General features: G+C 33.2%; 1 protein-coding gene across 1 annotated transcript in view; it reads left to right on the top strand.

Moving 5' to 3' along the window:
• Window positions 1-22076, top strand: part of RYR2 (ryanodine receptor 2) — a 522738-nt gene that overhangs the window by 415681 nt on the left and 84981 nt on the right. The window contains exons 86-87 of the mRNA XM_051996568.1: window positions 10583-10656; window positions 21497-21577. Of these exons, the coding sequence (XP_051852528.1) occupies window positions 10583-10656; window positions 21497-21577 (155 nt within the window). The remainder of the gene's footprint in view (window positions 1-10582; window positions 10657-21496; window positions 21578-22076) is intronic.

The following is a 22076-nucleotide window of genomic DNA, read 5'->3' as shown; positions in this document are numbered from 1 at the left end:
TTAGAGAGGAGAGGGGAGGAGAGGATTCCACGTGGCCACCCTTCCCCCACTCCTGACCCCTAGGAAAAAAAAAAAACTTCCCTCGGGTTCCCCACTCAATTTCCTACATGGGAATCCTTTTCAAGATTTAACCCATCAGTTTCCCAATATCAGGTTTCTTCCCAAATCCACCCATTTCCAACTCTCTCTTTCCCCCTGACTACATACTTAAACAATCTCCTTAAAGAACTTTCCTTCCCAGATGCTCCTTTGGTAAAGTAGCAGAAGGCAGTGGGAGTGGGAGGCTCCTTCCCCCACCTCTTCACCTACTCCCAAAAGTCTTTCTTTCACCTTCCTAACACCATGCGAACCTTTAATTTCCCTTACAAATCAGTCCTTCCTAAATGACCTGCATTCCTCTTTCCTTTTCCCTTCAAAAACCTGTAAGATTCACCCTATAGTGAATAACCCAAACCTCCACAAAACCCATACTGTCCAGCAGAGCTGGATTTAAAGTATAACTTATGTTAACAAATTTCAGAAGGTAACAAACTGAATCAAACTAATACAGCTGTTTTTAAAAGTTTTTTCTTTTCCACCACATTTCTTCTAACAGCTATTAGCATCTTATCTCCAGAGTTTTTTATTGCCCAGGCCAGGCTAAGCTTGAATTTTATTGCTCTTTACTCTACTAGGCTTTTCCTTAAAAAAAATTTAAAATCACTAGCAAATTTTTCAAACAACTAATTCCCAAATTTCTTAATCATTGTTCTTAAAACTTAACAAAGCTCTTAAATCAGCAAACAGACTAGGGGCTGTTTCCAGGACCTCCACCCCCAGAGAGAGGTATGTTTCACCTTGAATTCCCTTTTCCCATTCCAGAATCCAAAGGGGCTTCTGTGAACTTCCAAGGAAGCCCATTTAGTGCTTTTCTCTGCCTTCACAGGGAATGCCTAGATATTCCATTCAAATGTCTTTCCTTTAAATGTTAGCACCTGCTCTTCTATATATATATATTAGAAGTTTCCGAACTTTCAAATCCCTTTTAATCTATTTTTTTTCCCTTTTTTTTTTTTTTTTCTTCCTTTCTCTCCCTTTTCTCACAGGCTGCTGCAGTCAGCCAGAGACAGAAGAGAGAGAAAGATTTTCCAAACTTCTTGATATTTTCTAAGCCTGCAACACAGAGGCTGAATCCTTATCTCTTACAAGCTTATTTTAACTTTTAACACAGACACACACAAACAAACATGGAGCTCCAATTTACTATGCACAGTTGCAACGTTGTTTTCCAACCAACAACATAACAGACAAACCACACAGAACATAGAACATATATCATACAGACTACACAGTTACAACATTAAGCAAACATATACCCAGAGGATATTTTCCAGCGTCCCAGAAAATACCCGTCTCAGAATTTTTAAACCCGTCGGTATTTATTCTGAGACCACAGGTTGCTAGCAACAGAACAGACCAGAACCAGAACCAAAACCAGATGGTACCCCAAAAGGTACCCAGATAGACTTACTCTTCCGAATGCCGAATCAAATGCCGAATCGATTTCGTTGTCCACTGTAGGCCGGACTGAGGCTGAAGAACCGCTTCCTTTTCCTAGGAGTCTCTGGGGTAGCCAGAGTGCTGGTCTTTTCTCAAGGAGCAGACCCAGATCCTGAGCCCCCCTCAGGCCTAGGTGGAGACCGAGAGGTCTCTAATCTCTAATCCAGTTCTCAGTTTCTATTATCTCGGTGGAACCTCCAAATTGTAATGCCGGAGAAACTGAGGCAGGAGAGAGATTAGAGAGTTTTTAATATTTTATTAATGGGAGAGTAAGATTGACTGGACAGGACTCTTGTCTCAGATTATCCAGTCAGACAGAGATAAGTATACTGGGACCAAGGAATCCATATTGGTCCCAGGGCTGGAGGACCCAAAGAATCCAGCGTCCAGCATACAACTGCCAGCCGCCATACTCCAGCAATGAATGGAAAAACCCCAACTTCTTAAATACCTTTTTGGAGACAAAGAAGAGAAAGGGAGGGAAAGTTTTTTTTATCAGGGAGGGGAAGCCATAAAACCTAAAAATTCCAGAGACAAAGAAGTAAAGATATCATGAGTTGATCTTGGAATATTCTAAAGGAATATTGTAAATCCCTTAAAAGAGTCAGGAGATCTACTCTTTTATCTTGCTAATTCATAACCCGAGAGCAAATAATCCTTAGTTTTACTGGGTCAGAGACAGAACAGTTAAGGAAAATGAGACAGGGAAACTGAGTCAGGACAGTTAAAGAGAACTGTGGCATAACAAGATGTCTATCAGGAAAGTCAGCAACAATAAAAATTACTAAAAGAAACAAACCATATACATCTAGCAACAGATAAATGACTAGACCAAATACTCACTTAGTTATTTAGAATATTAAGACCACATACTTTCAGATAGGAAATCGCAAGATCTTACATTGAATTGTGCTCATAGCTTCTACTGAACACTTGCCCTGATTATAGAAATTTGTTATAAAAGGAAAAAGCAGGGACATGATTATAATAGCATCAAAACTGGTCCTTCAGGCCTCAGCCTGCAAGCACATACATCACAGGATAAAACATTCTTAGCTAAGTGTATGCAATAACTATTTCACCTTTTAGCCAGACTCAGGAATAATCAGATGGGTTCTTATTCAAAGGAGCACCACTGGGAAACTGAGTCAGAAGGATCACCTCTTACGCAGAGGTCAAGGTTGTCTTCCCAACTCTTGCTCAAACACTAACTTTCACCTGGAACAATTCAGTATCAAATTCTCCTGAATAGCTTACCGACTTGATGATCTATCAGACAATCATATCTGAATTCAAAATTCCACATAACATAAGCTACAGTCCCAAGAGATTTTGTCTCAAATAGCAAGTCTCATCCTTCAAAGTTTCAGATGAATTTAAGTCTCAAGGATCACATATCCTAAATAAATATTGACCATACCTATTTACATTGGTAACTGTAAGAGATTTATCCTAAAAAATTCACAGCTTATCTTCATATCTACGTAGATGGATTTTAAATTCAACATTTTATGTTATTGAGCATCTTAAAGACTCTCCCTAAACAATGGGAACAGCTTTAAAATGATTCAATTTAAAATGATTCACATAGAATATAGAATATGCTGTCCTAATCTTACATTAAAGAACCCCATCAGAATTGATATTAATAATTTGTTCATCCTAAAAAATGTTAATTCAACTTCTTTCAATCAAGGAATCTCTATAACTTTTCTGGAAATACAAATAACAGGTACAATACCAGTATTAAAAATTAATCTAAACACAATTAATCTCTTCTCCCACCAAAACATTCCTCATTGAAAAATCAGTTTTAGAGGTTATAAATTCTAGAGGTTCCTCCACAGATCTTTTAATCCTGGTGTTCTCAGCCTTCAGACTGAAATCTCAGTCATCTATAGCACTTGGTAAGGTCCTTCCCACTCTGCTTTTTCCAGGACTTAGTAAATACCCATTCTTCTGAAATTACAAACTCCAAAGGTGTTGTCTGGGCCAGCAATCCTTGTTTCCTAAGGGCTAAAAGGGATGAGGACACTGCCAGTACAGAATTCCTTAAAAATTTATCCTTTGTTTCAATATATGGTATTTTCCTTTTCCCTCCCAAATAAAATAAACCAGTTTCATATAGGGAAAGTCCCAGATTACTTCTGGGGATAGTTATAGTTTTTTAATAATACAATAGGCAAGCATTTGGTTCAAGGTAATTTAATCTCTAACATCAATTTAGTAATCTGTTTCTTAAGAATCTGATTGATTCTTTCCATTTTCCCTAATGAAGGCAGATGCCCAGGTGTATGAAATTGCCACTCAATTTGCAATCCCTCCCCATTATTTGTTTCTTTATCAGAATCAATATTCTCTATCAATCTATATTTAGCTACAATTTGTTCCAGTATTATTCTACTAACCCCTCTTAAAGCAGCAGAGCTCCGGAAAGCTTCCACTATTGGTGTTATTTCATTAAAATCTAATTTGAATATTTTGGAGCCCAGCTCCCTCCTCTGGAATGATATCTCCTCAAAACTCTCTTATTTATCTTTAGATATATTACATACTTTTAAGATAACTATATGTTATACAGTTATACATATCCCTATATCTCAAATTGCTTTTATTTCTTTGTTAAAGGAAGAAAGCAAGACAAACTTTAAAATTCAGAATATAGATAATATCTAAATAACTTTGAACCAAGTTTCACAAAAAATTATACCACATATCCAACTAGATTGATAAAATGGTAAAGGAGAGTTCATACAATTTTTGTTTTTGTTTTTGCCAGGCAATTGGGTAACTTGCCCTGGGTAACACAGCTAGTAAGTATTAAGTGTCTGAGGCTGGATTTGAACTCCTGACTCCAGGGCCTGTACTCTATTCACTGAATCATCTAGCTACCCTTAGGTCATATGATATACAATTTAGAAAGCAACATGGTCTAATTAGGAGATACAAACATAAAACCTCTTTAGGTAAGTTATCAGAGAACCAAAATTTGTTAACTTAAAATCAAATCAAATATATGCTTAAATTTCTAGTAGCAATATTTCAGTATTAATGCACATATATTTCTAAAATCTTATGCCAGAATAGACAAGTTCACTATTTTAGTACATACGAGTTAATAGTAATTATCTCATACAATTTTAGAATCAGAATTTCAATTTAAACACATATAGCCCCATGATTTAAGATGGCAGAAAACTGCCCTTTCCAGTCTGTCTACCGGGCTTTAAGACCCTGAGGGAGGAGAGGATTGGAGGAATTTGGATCTGGGTGTTCTGCTGCAGGTCTATGGCCCAATGACTAGTCCACCCTCCATGCTAGAAATGCTAGGGGCCATATCAAAGATGTTGGGGTACCCGCACAAACCCCAGAAGAATCCACGCCAGCTAAGGTTACCAGCCTAGGCAGGACAGATTCTATAACCCTCTCCAAGAGAGAGAGGCTGGGAAAATCCCAGAGAGAGTATTGTTTGTTTTTCCTTTTGAAGTTTTTCTATAAGCCTCAAATTCAAACTCTCAGAAGGCTTTTAGTCATGTAAATTAGGTCTACTTAAAAATACAGTAGACTAATTCTACTTAGTTGACTGAAAAATAGTGCCAAGCAACTTAAAACATAGTCTTAAAAATTGCAGAATCTGCTAAAATGTTTCTGCACTTCTGAAACTTTAACTATTTCTGCAGACCTAAATTGACCACTTCTAGATCCTCAGAAATATGTTAATTTTTTTTTTCTTTTTGTTGTATGACAGTTAAAAACTTTCCCTCAGAACTAGTTCTTCCTCTCTCAAGCTAAAAACTATTTACTTAAGTTCAATTATGTACAAAACAAGCAGGTTTTTCAAAAATCTCAAATAGCCAGATTTTTTTCCTTTGTCATTTGGTTGACTAAGAGACACATAGAAGACAAAACACAGGCTCTCTCACACATACAAACATAAACTGCTTTTTTAAATCAATCAAGTCCCCTCCCCTGCTACCCTTCTTAGAAGACCTTTGAAGTGGAAGGGAGGAAGGAAGTTCTGGAGACAAATTTATACCCAGACCTTGGGGATCAACTATTCTTCTCAGTGAGCAGGAGACCTGCCCATTAAAATAACAATATTTGATCCCTACACATTTTGGTATTTCATCCCAATTCTTCCTAAAAGGCCATTTTACCTGAACACTAGATAGTTTTTTAGAGCCAGCTATCTTAGATTGTGATGAAGTACTCATCTCATCTTAACAAAGGAAAATGGGAGAATCTTTACAGATTTGAACCACTTAGAATTCCCCAATATCAATGGAAATAGGAGCCTTTTATGTACTTTCTTTAACCACTTAAATTCTCCCAATCCCAATTGAGTCACCCAGGCAGCTCAGCAGTTCTTGGCAAAGGGGAAGTCCTCTTAAATTACTTAAGATCTCTCCCTGCCTTACCATTTGCTTTCTCTACCAGGGGTGTTCCTTTCTCAAGGTTCACAGTTTCTTATCCTCTTTTCAAACTTTTCTCAGATGGCTTATCTCCTAAACTGAATTAATCCTTTAACTTTGCTAGTCCACTTCCATTTTTACTTTCTCTGAGTGTTTCTCTTTGGGAGTTTACCTGAGCAGCAGTTTCTGAGCCATGTCCAAAGATCACCAGAGAACTCTTTGGAAGGCACCTGCCCAAGGATACCATATGGGAGAAAACTTTCACAAACAGAAAATATTTTGGATGAGTCCCCCAAAATTGGGTGGAACAATGACCCTTACCCAAATTAAAATTAGAGACTTGAGGTTTAAAAAAAAAAAAAAAGGCAAAAAAGGATTTATTATGATATCATGAGAAAGGGCAACTCCCAACAGACAGGATATCAGTAGAGGAGTGCAAAATGCAAATTGTAAAGCACAAGATTAAATAGACCCTCAATGCAGAAGCTTTCCCCCCAACCTTTTCTGCAATTGTCTGGGGGAGTCCAGGCTTAAACTCTAAATATGGAGATCTATTCCAGAAATAAAAGAATAACAAACTCAATTCATATTTCCCTAGAGAATTGCTATACAAACAAATATTCTTAGATGAGAGACTTCTGTTACCTGATTTCCCAAAGATATCACCTTTAGAAGTATTTTAGAAAAGTACTGGGGAACAAGAGGGAAAATGTTCATGCAAGACAGTTGCACACCTGTAGCTTTTTAGCTATAGCTCAGTTTGTTATTGCAGATTCTCAAATCACAATTAAGGCATAGGTTGAAGCCACTTTCCATGAGAGGTCTTCACTAAATTTTTCCCATTCACAAAGATTTGCTATTTTATTATATGAATAGTACATAGGCTCAGACCAACCACAACTAAGCAAGACAGAGTCATAGGTGATTGAGCAACTTGATTTGGAGGGACATGACTTTTATAGTTCAGGAAAGTCAATGGAATGTGGGGGGGCAAGATCTAGCAGTGGTTCTCAAAATATGGTCTAGAGAATCCCGGGGATCTCTGAAACCCTTTTAGATGGTCTACAAATTCAAAAATAGTTTTTATTTCCAATATGGTAAATGCCTATAAATATAATCTGGATAAACAAAAACGCTTTGGAGAGATCCTCAATAATTTTTAATAGGATAAAGATACTGAAAACAAAAGCTTGAGAACCACTGAGGAGTGAAGGGAGGAATGAGGAAGGAATTGTGGTTGAGAGGGAGGAGGAGGAGGAAATAAAAATGGAATCTAGGCAGTGACAAGGTTGTATATTGAGATGTTATGATTGTCTTTAAAGATTCTAGCCAGACAGTCTGGGAAATTGAGTTCCCATCAAGGATGTCTCAAAGGTGGGAGACTGAATAGATCAATTAACTTTAAACTTGAGCTTCATATCATCCTAAATTAGCAGAACAGTCTGGGGGAACTCACCCAATTATGATTAACAGAGGGACAGAATGGACTCATTTTAACAATTCTGACAATAAACTAGGATTTATATCACTTTGTTTAGCAGAATACATGTCCACTAAAAATATTGTCAGAAAATGGCTTAGTGAATAATGAGTTTTCTTGTTCATTGTTTAGTAAAAGAATAACTTTAGACCATGATGATTATCATTATTTTCCTTTAATCTTATGAAAATGAATTGAAAATGATCTCTCAATTTCAAATTTCCTTTGAGCGCTTAACATATAATTTCCTTTTTCTCTATCACATTCCATTTTGTAATATACATTTATCATAATTTATCATATTGACATATCAGTAAGTCAACAGGCATTTATTAAACTCCTATAATGTGTGTAGCATTGTGCTAAAATCATATTTAAATAATTATGTATAAACAAAATGAGATAAATTGGAGATAATCCCAGATGGAAGACATAAACATTAAGGATGATAAGAAGGTTTTTGCATAAAATAGAATTTTTAACTAAGATTTGGAGAAGCAAGGAAACAAAGAAGCCAGAAAGCAGAGATAAGAAGAAAGAAATTGAGAGCCATTGAAGCTTTTTCAATAATGAATAGACCTGTGCTTTAGGAAGATGCTAAACTGGAGTGGGGAAGGACTTGAGTCAGAGAGACTAATGAAGTTCTATTGCAGTAATCCAAGCATAAGGTAAGGGTCTATAACAGAGTGGTGGCTGTGTCAGAAAAAAGAAGGGAACATTAACTGGAGATATTAAGAAGGTAAAATCTACAGGATTTGGACAACTGATTGAATATGGGAGTTGAGAGTTAGAGCATGAAGAGTAGAAGATGACACCTAAGTTGTCAGTATTTTTTTAAATAATAGCTTTTTATTTTTAAAATTCATGCAAAAATCATTCACCTTTGGAATTGGATTCCAAGGAATCTTGTATTCCAAATTTATCTCCTTCCCTTGCCCCGCTCCCCTCCTCTAGACAGCAAGTAATCCAATATATATTAAACATGTGCAGTTCTTCTATATGTTTTCACATTTATCATACTGTACAAGAAAAATCAGATCAAAAAGGAAAAAATATGCAAGCAAGCAAACAACAGCAAAAAAAGGTGAAAATACTATGTTGCGATTTCTGGATACAGGTGGCTCTCTTTATCACAAGTCTATTGGAATTGTCCTGAATCAGGTCAATGTTGAAAAGAGTCATGACTATCAGAATTGATAATCACATAATCTTCTTGTTGCTATGTACAATGTTTTCTTGGTTCAGCTGACTTCACTCAACACCAGTCCATAAGAGTTTCTCCAGGTCTTTCTGAAATCATCCTGCTGATTGCTTTTTATAGAATAATAGAATAAAGAATATAGAACATTCATACTATAACCTATTCAGCCACTCTCCAAGGTTGTTAGTATTTTCAAGATTAATAAGGAAGTTAGGAATGGAGGAGGTCTGTGGGGTCAAAGGGAAAGATAATAGTTTAATTTTGAATATGGGAAGTTTAAAATGTCAACAAAATACCTAATTCATGATGTCTGATATAGAGTTGAAGATGTAAGGTTGGAGGTGAGGGTTGAGAGTGGACTGAATAAATAAAACTGAGAGTCATCTACATAGAATTATTAATCACTGGATCCAGAGTAGTTGAAGAAATCATCAAGTGAAATAGCACAGAGGAAGAAGAAAAGATGACCTAACTCAGAATCTTGAAGAAATCATCATAGTTAGCAAGATCCAGTAAAAGAGACCAGTTGAGTCATTCACCTGGTAGAAGTAGAGCCAAAAGAGAACATTGTCATGACAACTCAGAGAATATGAAGGAGAAGGAGATCAACAGAATTAGAGGTTGCAAAGAGGTCAAAAAGAATGAAAATTGAGAAAAGATCATTGAGTATGGCAACAAGAAAGCAATGATAAATTTGGAAAGAAGCTTTTCAGTTGACGTATAACATCATAGACTGGACGGAAGAGAGTAAGAGGAAAGGATGTGCAGGCTCTGAATGTACATGGCCTTCTCAGGGTTAGCCATGAGAACAAAAAGAGTGAGAATGGACAGGTCAAATAAAGGGTTTTGAGGATGGGGAAGACATATGAATGTTTCTCTGCAGCAAGGAAGCAGCCAGTAGACAGAGAAAATAAAGATTAGTGGAGAAGTGGAAATGTTAGAGATGACAAACTGCTAAAGAAGATGTAATAGAATGGGATTCCTTTCTCATGTGCAGGGATTTGCCTTGACAAAAAGCACCAACTTTTCATATGAGTCAAATGAAGTGATAATGTGGAAAGTGATAGTGATGTGAAATGAGGAGGGGAAAAGTAGACCTTTCAATGAATGGGATTGGTTTTTTCAATGAAATATAAAACAAGGATCTCACCTGAGAGAATAGGAGGGAGAGCCATGGGATATAAAGATTTAGAAAAAAAGTGAGATAGTAATTCAAATAGGAAATTGTAAAAGAATTGCCTTGCTGCAATGAGTGTCCTGCTGAGATCATATTACATCAATTTGTCGTGGACCCAGTCAAAATAACTGGTGATGTTTCCCCACCATCTTCATTCAGCTGCATATTTCTGTGCTGGGCCTAACTCAAGCCAACCTCCTGGAAATTTAGGATCAGTATTAGAACAAAATGAGACACTCATAGGACATTCAACCATTAACAGAGATTTACTTAAGCATAGCATGAGAAGGACATCAAAAGGGGGTATGCAATGAGGTTGATTAAATTGATTAAGCTAAGCAAAGCTCCTTTGCCCGAGTTGCCCATTGTCCACCAGGATAAGAGATGGTACATGGAGCTCCTTATAACTGTTTTATTCTCATAGATCATGAAGCGATATTAGCAGCTTCAATTTTTAGGTCCCTGCAGCCAGTCAAATTTCAAGGATGACTTTAAGATCGTTTAAGGAAAAACAAGTTTAAATTCGATGGGTGGAAAGAGTAAGGTATGACTGTAACCACACCCTAAGCAGATTATATATTCTTAAAGGTAGGAACTTTTTTTTTTAACCTTTGCATCTATAGTAGGTAGACATAGTTCCTTATATTTCGAAAGAACTTGATATATAATGTTCATTGAATTGAATTCTTTCATACATCAATATTTATATTGAAATCATATTTCATTATAGATTTTCTAAAGATTTCTGTCCATTTTTATTATTGTTGTTTCAGTGTTCTTGACCTCAATGCATTTGAGAGACAAAACAAAGCAGAAGGACTTGGAATGGTGACAGAGGAAGGATCAGGTATTCACAGATCGAAAGAAAACAAAATTTTTCTAATGATTTTTTTTTTTACAATTCACTGAAATTATATAGGTTATTTCATGAAGTCAATCCTCAAAAAGCAGATGCCTTAATAAAAATGATGATAAATGGCTAATCTATATTTGGCACGCACGCGCACGCGTGTGTGTGTGGTGTGTATGCTTTTTTCTTATATTTCAATTCTATTTGTAGTTCAACTCTTTTTTGTACTAGACATTTTCTGAGTGACCTGTTAATGATCTAGGTAATGGAGAAAATCCAAAAAAAAATACTATAGTTCGGGGTACTTGTAAAGCTACAGGAGAATCTCAAAGGATGAATGCTTCTGTCCCACTGTCCAGGAAATATTTTATTATTTGAATGTTTAGGAATACATCAAGAAATAGCATAGTATATTTAAGGGTCTGCAATGAGAAAGAAACTCAGGATTATTTTTAACTACATTAAAATTAGAAAATATAGTTTAATGCTTTCTTGCACTATAATCAGCATACTATACACTATAAACCTATAATGCAAATTCCTTAATTGTTGGAATCTTTACAAACTGCTAACTCATTAGAGTTGATAGATTATTGCTCTGATCTTACAAGGAGATGTTTTGGACCAGAACCTGAAACAAGGTACTAAGTAGAACTAATTGATACAATGCTAGTGTCACACCTTTAGAGAGCTCATATAAGCAAGAAGTATTTAAGTACTCATTGGAGTTCACAAGTGTAGGAGATTCACAAAGTTAACTTTGTAACTTTGTGAATTCATACCTCCCTTGAAGCTCTTAGGGCCAGAGAGCACTCTGGGAGAAAACCCATACTTAATGGCCAAATTAATGCAAATGTGAACATTACTTTGCAAAGCTGATGTTATATATGCCAGAGAAAGTGATGTTAGATTCTTTGAATCACAGATTGCCAAAATAAGAAAGTTTTTTTAACTTTCAAGTGCCTCTACTATTTCATGTAATATTTATCTATGAACATATCTATTATGACTCATTCTTTGTGTTGTTTTCTCTTAATAAATCTGGAATTGTAAGATAGAAAGGTGGAGTCATTCAATTTTAGACAGTCCAGGTTATTTCTCTTAATAAATGACAAATAAAGAGATTACATTAGCTTCAATAAGCTTCATTTAACTAACTATATATATGATATATAGTAAAAAATTTTAGAATTAAAGATGAGAAAAATTGCATTTTCATTTTAGAAGGTATTTAGTATGATATTTTTCCTCCAGAAATCATTATTATGATTTTATTTTTTTAATTTTACTTTGTGTGCTGATTTAAAACTAATTCATCTATATTAAATTCTTTTTTAAAAAAATTTTGTTTACATTTGAATAGGCTTCATCATCAAATTTTCTAGTTTGGAATCACTGGGTTTTTGGAGGGAATGATCTTGAAATCAGAACGAATTTCGTCTTTTTTGTTATGTGTGATCGATGTATATGTTTCTATATAATTCTATTTAGGAAGAAGAAAAAAGAATTTATTGCCTGTTTTTACTCTATTTTGAAGTTCATAGATTTTATGTGTTTAAACAATACTACCTATTAAATTAACTACTGTGCCTTCATTTTCCATTCAGCATTTCAATGTACAAATTCCATTCATTATCAATTAGAAACCAAAACACAATTTATGGCATAAGATGATAGTTTTAGAGCTGAAAGGAGCTGTGGTAACCATCAAGTCCATGTTCTTTATTGCATGGGAAATTGGAGCATAGAGAGGATCAGTAATTTCCTAAGGTCACAGAGCTGGTAAATGTCTGAGGGAGGACTTGAACCCAAGTTTCCCTGAGTCCAAATTGCTCTGTACTATACCATACTAGTTCCCTAAAATTATCTTCAATCAATTAAAATTAAATACTATATCATTTTATGGATGTCTATAGTTATCAGCGGCAACACTGATGTGCCTCTCTGGTTTGAAATTGTCTGAAATGGGTGATGAAACATACCAAGCTACAACAATTAGGTAGATCCCTTGTCTTTTGGGAGGATATTTTCCGTTTTAATCTAGCATGGAAGTTATTTTGGAGCATTGACTTTCCTCATGAAAAATGGATCAACTTTAGATTTTTATTTTTCACAACAAATTATCACCCAGAATGTTTGATACTCTAATTCAATTAAACATTTTAAACAATATCAATAATTTTAGAAACCTAAAAGAAATAGTCAGTGCAGGCCTCAACTAAGTCTTCCCTTTCTTAGTCAGCAGAATATAGGTTAGAATTAATTTTATGCTGTCAAATTCATTAATAACACATTTTTTTGAGAATAAGAATGGTTCTTCTGATGTCAGGAGATTTTTTTTATGATTCATTTGAGTTACTAAATGTATTTACTCTTTCCCTTTAGTTCAGAAATGAGTATATGTTATATCTGCTTTAAACTTTTAAGAATAAAACTCAACTTTTTTTCTTTTTTCCCCATTTCCTTTTCTTTCAACTACTATAAATGTCTTGTCCTCCTTTCCTCAGTCATCACCCATGAGCGTGGTAATTATTAAAAACTGTCTGTTTGTTCCTGTTTTTAGCTTTATGTCAGCCTTGTACAGCGCCTAAAGAGTAAAAGTTTTTATGTGTGTTTTCAGTATCTATTTAAATGAAGTTATTCTTTAGTTATCATTGTACACTCTAATTTCTTTTAATTCTTGTGCCAACCTTTCTCTTTTTCTTTGTTCTTTCAGGATTTGCAATGATTGTCATACTAGCTGAAAGACCAGCAAGCTTTGTTTTATTCATTTTTGTCTTGTTTAGCATTATTTTTGTTTTTTTTTTAGTGGTCCCAGTATTTTGCAATGGTCATATATGTAAATAAATAGAATTTGTGCTGTAGTACTCCTATAATATTTTTGTTTTGTATTTACTGTGGCTTTATGGCTGCACTGATTTGTGCAATCACAAGAAATCTGTGATAGATCCAGAATTGAATAGAAAGGAGATCTGGTCTATCTTTTGTTGTCTTTTTCTTTTCACAGAATCTCTAGTATTTAAGATCTTTTCAAAATTCCCTAGTTTTGTAAAGCTAATATATTACTTATCAGTCTTTAATGTAATACCATAGCTGTATTAGAAAAGAAGCAGATTTAGATTACTGAATATATCATTATTAGGGACATGAACTTTTACAACCATGCTTATAATTTACTTCAGTATTTCAAAAGTTTTTGATTTTGTCATTGTGGTTACTTTCCCACTCAAATAGTTGGCAAACTCTCATATCTAATCCCTTACAATCTCCATCAGTAATTATAGTCAACTATATTGATTATCTGATGACCAGCTTTCTGGTAATAAGCCTTTCTGATTGTGCTGCCATGATGATTCATAGCCTGCTGCTAAATTTTCCAGGTTGGATCAGAGGTGTTGAATTTTTATTCTGTTGACATAGTCTTTGAGAACCCAGATTAAAACTTTAGAGGAAGCCTAGCAATATGAACTAGGAAAATTGTAATCTCCAGTCTTCACATTATTTTATCAAAGAACTGAATAACAGTTGATTATTATCACTTGTGTTCAGTGACTTAAGTCACTTAATCGGTCCACTTAAATTTCATATATATAAATGTTCGTTTCATTTTTTTGAAACTATTTCAAAGCATTAGACCCAGGTAGTGTTTATTTCTGGAGGAAAATATTAGGGTTCTTGTATGGTTAATTTAATTACAATCTCCTTGACAAATCACATTCATATAACTAATGCAAAAATCAAGTAACTAGGACTTTACTACAGACAAATTATCTTGCCAAGAATTTTCATGTAGTTGAATAGACTTTTCCAGTAATTTAAATTCCATCTATATACATTGTATATCCTCAATGATTATTGACTTGAATTGTTAATTCAATAATTATCAAACACTTACTATGTCCTTTTTGCTCCCTTCTTTTCACAGGCCAGATATCTGTTTAAAGCCTCATCTCTATTCTTAATTAAAGGGAAGGCACTGATGTCTGAATTATACTCAATAATCACTAACTTCTTCATTTGATATTGAAGTTTTAACTGTTTTTTTATATATAAATAATAGGATAAGTAAATGTGATAAATATTATACATATCATGTTATTAAGTTTGGTATCCCAATTGTAGCTATATTTGCATTCTAATCATTCAAGACTGTCATGCAATGTTTACTTTTAGTATGTGAATAATTTTATCAGATGATAATAATGTTCCTTTCCAAGTTCTTGAGTTGCTGTAAAAGCTTACACTTGCTTTGTTTCTCCCTCACCAGTATTACCACTCTTACAAAATCCTGAAACCCTATATTTGTCAGAGCCCCAATTATTCCTAAGCAAATATATTTTTTATTCATATAACTCATTTGCTCAATATTATATCTTTGTATTTTTGTTTGTCTTGTTATTTTAACACCAGAAAAAAGGTTAAAAACCAAAATTTGCATTAATCTTAATTTTACTTCATTCTTAGATGCTTTCTTTCATCAGAATTCTCAGAAGTTGTGTTGTCTCTTCAGAAAATTGTGATAAGCCTAAAAATGTAGTATTCCTCTCTTTCTAAATTCTATTTATAATAGAAAAATAGTAAAAGATGTTACCTTCCTGTTTTGATTATTTTTGCTACAGTGGAATATATATTTCAGTTTGCATAGAAATTTAAATGGACCAAATTTTATATGTAGAAGGCATTTGATCAGGAAAAAATTTTCAAAGTTCTACTTACACATTAGTGTTCTGGCAACAGAAGCCTCTGAACAATACTACTACTATCTTCTGATGGACCACTTTGTGGTTAATTATTGCCAATAGTAAATTTAATTTTGACTTAATTATATGTTCCTAAGATATTGATTATTTTTAAATTTCTTCATTATTTATATTCCTTAACTGTCTTTTACACCAAAATTTCAGAATATTAGACTTTATGTTCTAAAGTCATTTAATACATAGAGAGGAAGGCAAATTATTCATTTGATTCTAATTAGTGCCACTGTACAGGATCCTCTCTTTCTGATGTTCTTATTTAATTTTAAATTATAATCTCTGATAATGCATTGTATGAATACTTTAATCTGAAATAATCTGTAAATGTCAACCAAAAACAGTTTAAATTTTTTTCTCACAGTTATTTGGGATTTCTGTTCTTTTTATAGATCTTTCTATAGATCTGGCCACATTTTGTTTATCCCCAAACTAGCCTTGTTTTATTTTAGATATTTACATAGTCCTTTACCTTTTTACTTTATGTTTCTTTGGCTTCTTTGATATGTCACAGGTTGGTTAGGTGGTCTGTGCATATCTTAGTATTCCCATTTCATAAATGAAGAATTGAAAGCTCTGAAAAGTTCAGACTCGCCCAGAGTTATACTAATGTATTGATGGAACCATATGCAAAATCAGATATTCTGACCCCAAGTCCCAGGGTTCTCTTTACTATTCTACCTGCCTCTAAATATATAGTTTTGGCAAACTTTACTAAATATTCTTTTGGATATCATGTACAGATTGTTTCTCTCAAGTCCACAAACTAAGCCATTAAGGTTTAAATGTGCATGGAGCTTTTTGGCAAACCTGTTTGGGAGGGCTCTTAATTATTTAGAAAATCTGGGTTTAGTGAAAACAGGAGTAATAGTACTATTAACATTTCAAATTTAAGATTTTATGATGACAATATTTTCTTTATCTTGTCTCATTTTGATCTGTAATTTGGATACATCATGTTGTATTGTGATAAACTCATTTACAAGGACATGTTATTTTTAGGTATTTTGTCTTCTATGTTTTCCTCAACCTATAATTTTTCATTAACAACATTATGAAGAATGAACATTTAATTCCTTGCTTAATGTTTCATGTTTCTTCATTTTTCCCAGTCAGGTTATTTTTAGTTTTCATAAGGATAGATCTACTTTCTTCTTTGAGAATTAGCTCATCTAACATAAAGTCAATTCGAAAATTTTTAGATCTCTAAGGTGGCATTTACTATTTCTTGGCTCACTGATGGCTGAAATGACTAACTTGATGCCTATTATTTTCTTAGATTATAGTTTATATACTGGTAAAAATCCAAGTAATTAGAAATTAATATGGTTATAAATAAATTAAAATATTTATTGAGCATTCACAATATGCCTATCTCTAACTACTCTTTACATTTAAGTCTTCCTAGGTTGAATAATAAAATTATAAGATCTGGTATAGAGCTAATTCAAACTTAATATATTAGTAATTTGAATCCACTGTTTCCTAAGGTATTATGATTGGTAGCCACTTAAAAACGCAGACAACCATTCAATTTGAAATCACATCTTACAAGTTTCTTTGTATAAATAACAATAATAATGTCCCCAATATTTTTCATTTTATCATCATTTAAATGATTTGTTAAATATTCATACTGCCATAGATCCATGATGAGTATATATAAAAGAGTATTTTTTAAAATAGGAGAAGTGAGGGTTTTAGCACTCCAGACATTTTCCTCCATTTCATCAATTTTTAATTCTAGTTTACATCACATTTTAATATACTTCTCCAGTTAGATTGTTGATCCTGCACCCTCTGCAGACATAAAGCCATCCATCTCTGTTACCATATCATTTACATGCAGCATGGGCTCTTGCAGCATTTTAACCTGAGAGTAATTAAATTACTGTACAGATGTGCTAGATAAATAGTTGTAGCTCTACTACTTATCATTTCAATTTGAAATTAAACAAAGAAGTGACTCAGCTCCAAAAGTCATAACTCTATTCACTCTGTACCTTTATAAGGTATATATTTTTGTTTGAAGGCATGAATTTATGTATTTAATAACACCATAGCTACTTCAGGTAGATCTTAAATACAGTTCATATGAAGGCAGTGGACACATCAAAATTAATGTCAATGTAATTTCCTAGAGTGTCCTCATCTATTCCTGCTATTTACTAGCAGCTCTGTTTCTAAACTTTGCCCTGATGTTCCTCAATGCAATTGCATCCACTTCAGCAGCCTCAGTCACCCAGTTGTCTGGAGAATAGAGGGTAGCACCTGACACTGATATATATTGCCTGACCATTGTTAAACCATTTAACCCTTTAATTTCCCAGGAAACCCTTTAAAAAATTAATTTTAGATTTATTGCACAATATGCATTTATGAAGGAAATTTCCATAATAAGAGTTCTTTATATTAATGAAATCAGGTTTAGACCCCCTCTTACCTCAACTATCCTGCTTTGTTTGGTATCATAACAAATTTTAATGTAACAATTTTGTCTATAATATGTCAATACTAATTTTTAAGATTTGATCTTTACATAAGAACTTATTTTGAATGAGGAAATGAAGAAAAAAGCATTCATTAAGAATAACTATATTCAAAAGAGTGGGAATAAAAAGTCAGTCAGGTTTTGGCTACAAGTCAGATGAAAAGGTCCTATGATCTTTATATTACAGGAGTAAAATAGACTGTATTACAAATGTGTTTAGAAAGTCAAACCAATCCACTGCTTCCAAAAAGGCCTGAAATTTTCAACATATCGTAACCTTATATTAAATGATCAGTAATATGTGACTCATCTCCAGAGGAAAAACAGATAAGTGAACTTCAAAAACCCACTCAACACAGACTTTATTACTGAGTTTCTAATTCTTGTTTTCTCTTTCCTCTATTTCAACATCTGTCCCCTTTTCTGTATTGACATCATAACTATCCTAGGCTATCTGTAGCATGTTTTGCTTGGTTACTACCATCATCTCTAACTGGTCTCCTGCCATCTCCAGATCATCTTTCACACAGAAACAAAATGATATTCCTTTAAGCACAGGATTGAGCAGATCAAAGGGTCTCTATTGCCTCTAGGATAAAATAAAAATTCCTCTGGCAGGAAAACCTTTCATAATCTGCTTTCAACCTCTCTGGCCTCCTACATATTCTTCATATACAACACTCCATCTTTAACCTCCATGCCTTGGCCTAGGAAGGTACCCATATATAAACTGTTCTACCTTTTCATCTTTGCCTCATTGAACAATCTTTGCTCCCTTTGAGTCAATGAAAATGTTATTTACTTTAAAAAAATTTCTGGTTGTTAAAACTACTTGCCCTTCCCTTCCCTGAAATCATTTTGTATTCATTTTGTTAATTATCTGTTCTATGTTAGAAAATATTCTGCAATAAAATGGAAATTCTTGATAAGGAAGCAACTTTTCATTTTTCTTTTTACTTCTAATACCTAGCTTAATTCATTGGTATATAATAGGTCCTTAATAAATGTGTACTGATAGATTGATTTGTAATTTACATAAATATAAAAAATTGAGCTATTTATAAAGTATCAAATATGAGTCCTCTCAGTTTTAAAAAAATTAGTATGTATTTAACTTAATCTTTAGCTACTTGAATAGAAAATATATTCTAATAGACATGTTACCAAAGACCATTTTCAAATAACAATTGTGTGCCTATCTTTACATTTTTGAGACTGCACAATTTAAGTATTCAACTGCTATATCTAGGCTGATTAAAACATTACGTACAAAAGGAAGTTATGTCCTCTTTTCTAACATTGAATACTTTGAAATGTAGATTCATTAATCTGAAATAGCAAGCTATACGATCTTAGTTTTAACTGATCAACTAGTTGTGTTTTTTATTTTTTCTTTGAAATTTATATGAGCATAGTAGTTTTAAAGTTATATAATACTCTATAGTTCTTAATAATGCTAAGCATATATTATGAGCAACTTAGTGGTACAGTAGATAGAGTACCCAGCCTGGAGTCATCTTTCTGAGCTCCAATCTGACCACAGATATTTACTGTGTGTCCCTGGGCAAGTCACTTAATTCCGTCTCAGTTTCTTCATCTGTAAAATGAGTTGGAGAAGGAAATAGCAAACTAATTTGTCTGTCAAAAAAACACCAATTGGATGCAACTGAAACATACAATGCTTACGTACTTTAGATGTCATAGGAAACATAAAAATTATATCAGAATGCAGCAATATTAAATGAAATTCACAGAACTTGAAATATATGACATTTTACTTACATGTCTATACTCTCACTTTTTCTTGACATGCCTAGGTTAGGTAAATGAAGCACGTATCTATAGAAAGTGAACCTCAGTAGTCTGAATATTTCTTCTATCCTTTCTCTAAGAAAATTCTGGTCTAGCTTACCATTGATTTGTCTACAGTAATGTATAATTTTATTTCAAACTCATTTCTCTTTATGAGTCAGCAAAAGCAACAAAACCCTAAATGCTGGAATTTGCCATGAATTTTTCTATTGTCTTCCTTAAAAACTCAATCCTTTCCTTATCTTAAAAAGAAATTTATATAGCCATTAATAAGATCTCTTAAGTAGTTAAAGTTAACATATTTAACTTATTACCTAGAAATCAAGAAATTAGGTTGGCTTTTTGTCCGATATTTAAGTTCAAAATCACTGCCATCACTTATCCCCAAATGACTTTTCATTTGTGAGATTAACTCAAAGGAAGCTTTATTATTATGAGAGCAATATGTTTATTTCCATAATCTATATGCTTAATTTTACATGTGAATCTATATTTCTTTATGCTACTTTTAGTCCCTGAATATTACATTTTAGAAGGCATAGAGAAATGAGCCTAGTGGTTTTATATTTTTTTAATGTACACATTCATTTTTTTAAATGATTTTGCTGCCTAATCTTACCATGATACTGAAGCTTCTCACTTTGAAAGTCATAAGCTATGCCCATCAGTTATTTGTAATACTGATCATTCAAATTTTCTATACATATCTGATCACTACATATTTTCCTATCTTAATTCAGATTATTTCTAACTTAATAAGTAATTAAAATATGTAATTGCTTTTGCTTCCTTTAAAAATACTTATTATACCATTTTGCTATGAATCTCAGATTTGGGGACCAAATAGTCAAAAAGATTAATTTTTTTTTTATTTGTATGTTTGTCTCATGGGGAAATAAACAGTGTTCAGAGGGATCAAATTAACTGATAAAAACCCGCATTTTTCTTGCTCATGTATATCTTTTTTCTCTTTGTAAAAAAAAAAAAAAGTATCTTCTGTGGCTATAGTATATTTTTGTCTAGACTTATTATCTCATTTGACTAATAGTTTGCATTATTCTTCCTATAAATTTTAATTTTAGTTCTCAGAAGCTACTGAAGTTTTCCCCTAAACTGCCCATTTACTATTTCTCTAAGAGCCTTGGAACAGAACTTCTTAAAGTACTTACTTTTGCTATGTCAGCTCTTCTTGAGCATTCCTTGACCTATTGTTGTCTGTAAACAAAAATATGTCATGCAAAATAGAAGCTTCCTAGTAATTGACATTTCTACAAAAGAAGCCTTTTTTAACTTCTTATTTGCAAGAAACACAATATTGTATGTGATAGAGAATTCATGCCCACATAATCCTTTTTTAAATTCCTGTTTGAAAGAAACACAATAGTAATTCATTTTCTCACAGGAAGGACAGTTTGGATCTACATTAAATATTGTATGTGATACAAAATTCATGCCCACATAAACCAAAAACATATTCCCAAATCACAAATGTAAAAAAATCAACAAGTTGTTTTAAAATGTTGCCAAACCCATGCTGCTACATTTAACAGAAATAAATTTCGGTATTTAAAGTGTAAATGTTTTTACAAAGGGAAATGGCATCTATCTGGCAAGTTCATGCTTTCATGAACTTCAGATAGAAGTGATGCTATGATTTGCAATTATTTTTGGCTCAGAACAATATTAGATTAACTTGCAGGTTCTGTTGGGGTTGCAGCTGGGGAGGAATTATGGGAATTGAGAGTGATTAGTAATGCTTTATAATATGACCTTTCTGCAGGAGAGAAGGTATTGCAGGATGATGAATTCACTTGTGACCTCTTCCGTTTCCTCCAGTTGCTTTGTGAAGGACATAACTCAGGTTTGTGAGGCATCTTCCAAACCATCCAGATCAAGTGATGGTAGCAAGAAATACATTTTCTTTGGTCTCAGCAATGGCAGCAATATCTCACATTTACACAGAAACTTAAGGTTTACAAGGGGTTTCCTTATTATTTTATAATTTTAAATCATGAGATAATTTTTCAAAGGGTTTTCAAATCTATTATTTCTTTGATTATCACAAATTAAATTTTGATTTAATTAGATTAAATGTATATTCATTTTTAAAGAAGGAAACTAAGACAGAATGGTCAAGTGACTAAAGTCAAATCTAAAACATGAATATATTAAGTAGTGGAATTTGGATTTGAATAAAGTGTTGTGTGGTTTTTTTCTTTGTTATGCTGTGTTAAGAGTTTGACAGACTTCATGAAGTCTTAATGATTAGATTCCTAAATTTCTATATTATGATGTGGAAACCTATAACAGTCATAGTTCTTTTAGGAAAAAAAAAATATGTGTAAATTTTTTTTAGCATA

This window comes from Antechinus flavipes, chromosome 4 (assembly GCF_016432865.1).
Source record: "Antechinus flavipes isolate AdamAnt ecotype Samford, QLD, Australia chromosome 4, AdamAnt_v2, whole genome shotgun sequence".
In the NCBI taxonomy this organism is placed as follows: Eukaryota; Metazoa; Chordata; class Mammalia; order Dasyuromorphia; family Dasyuridae; genus Antechinus; species Antechinus flavipes.
This window is presented reverse-complemented; position numbering and strand designations above follow the sequence as displayed.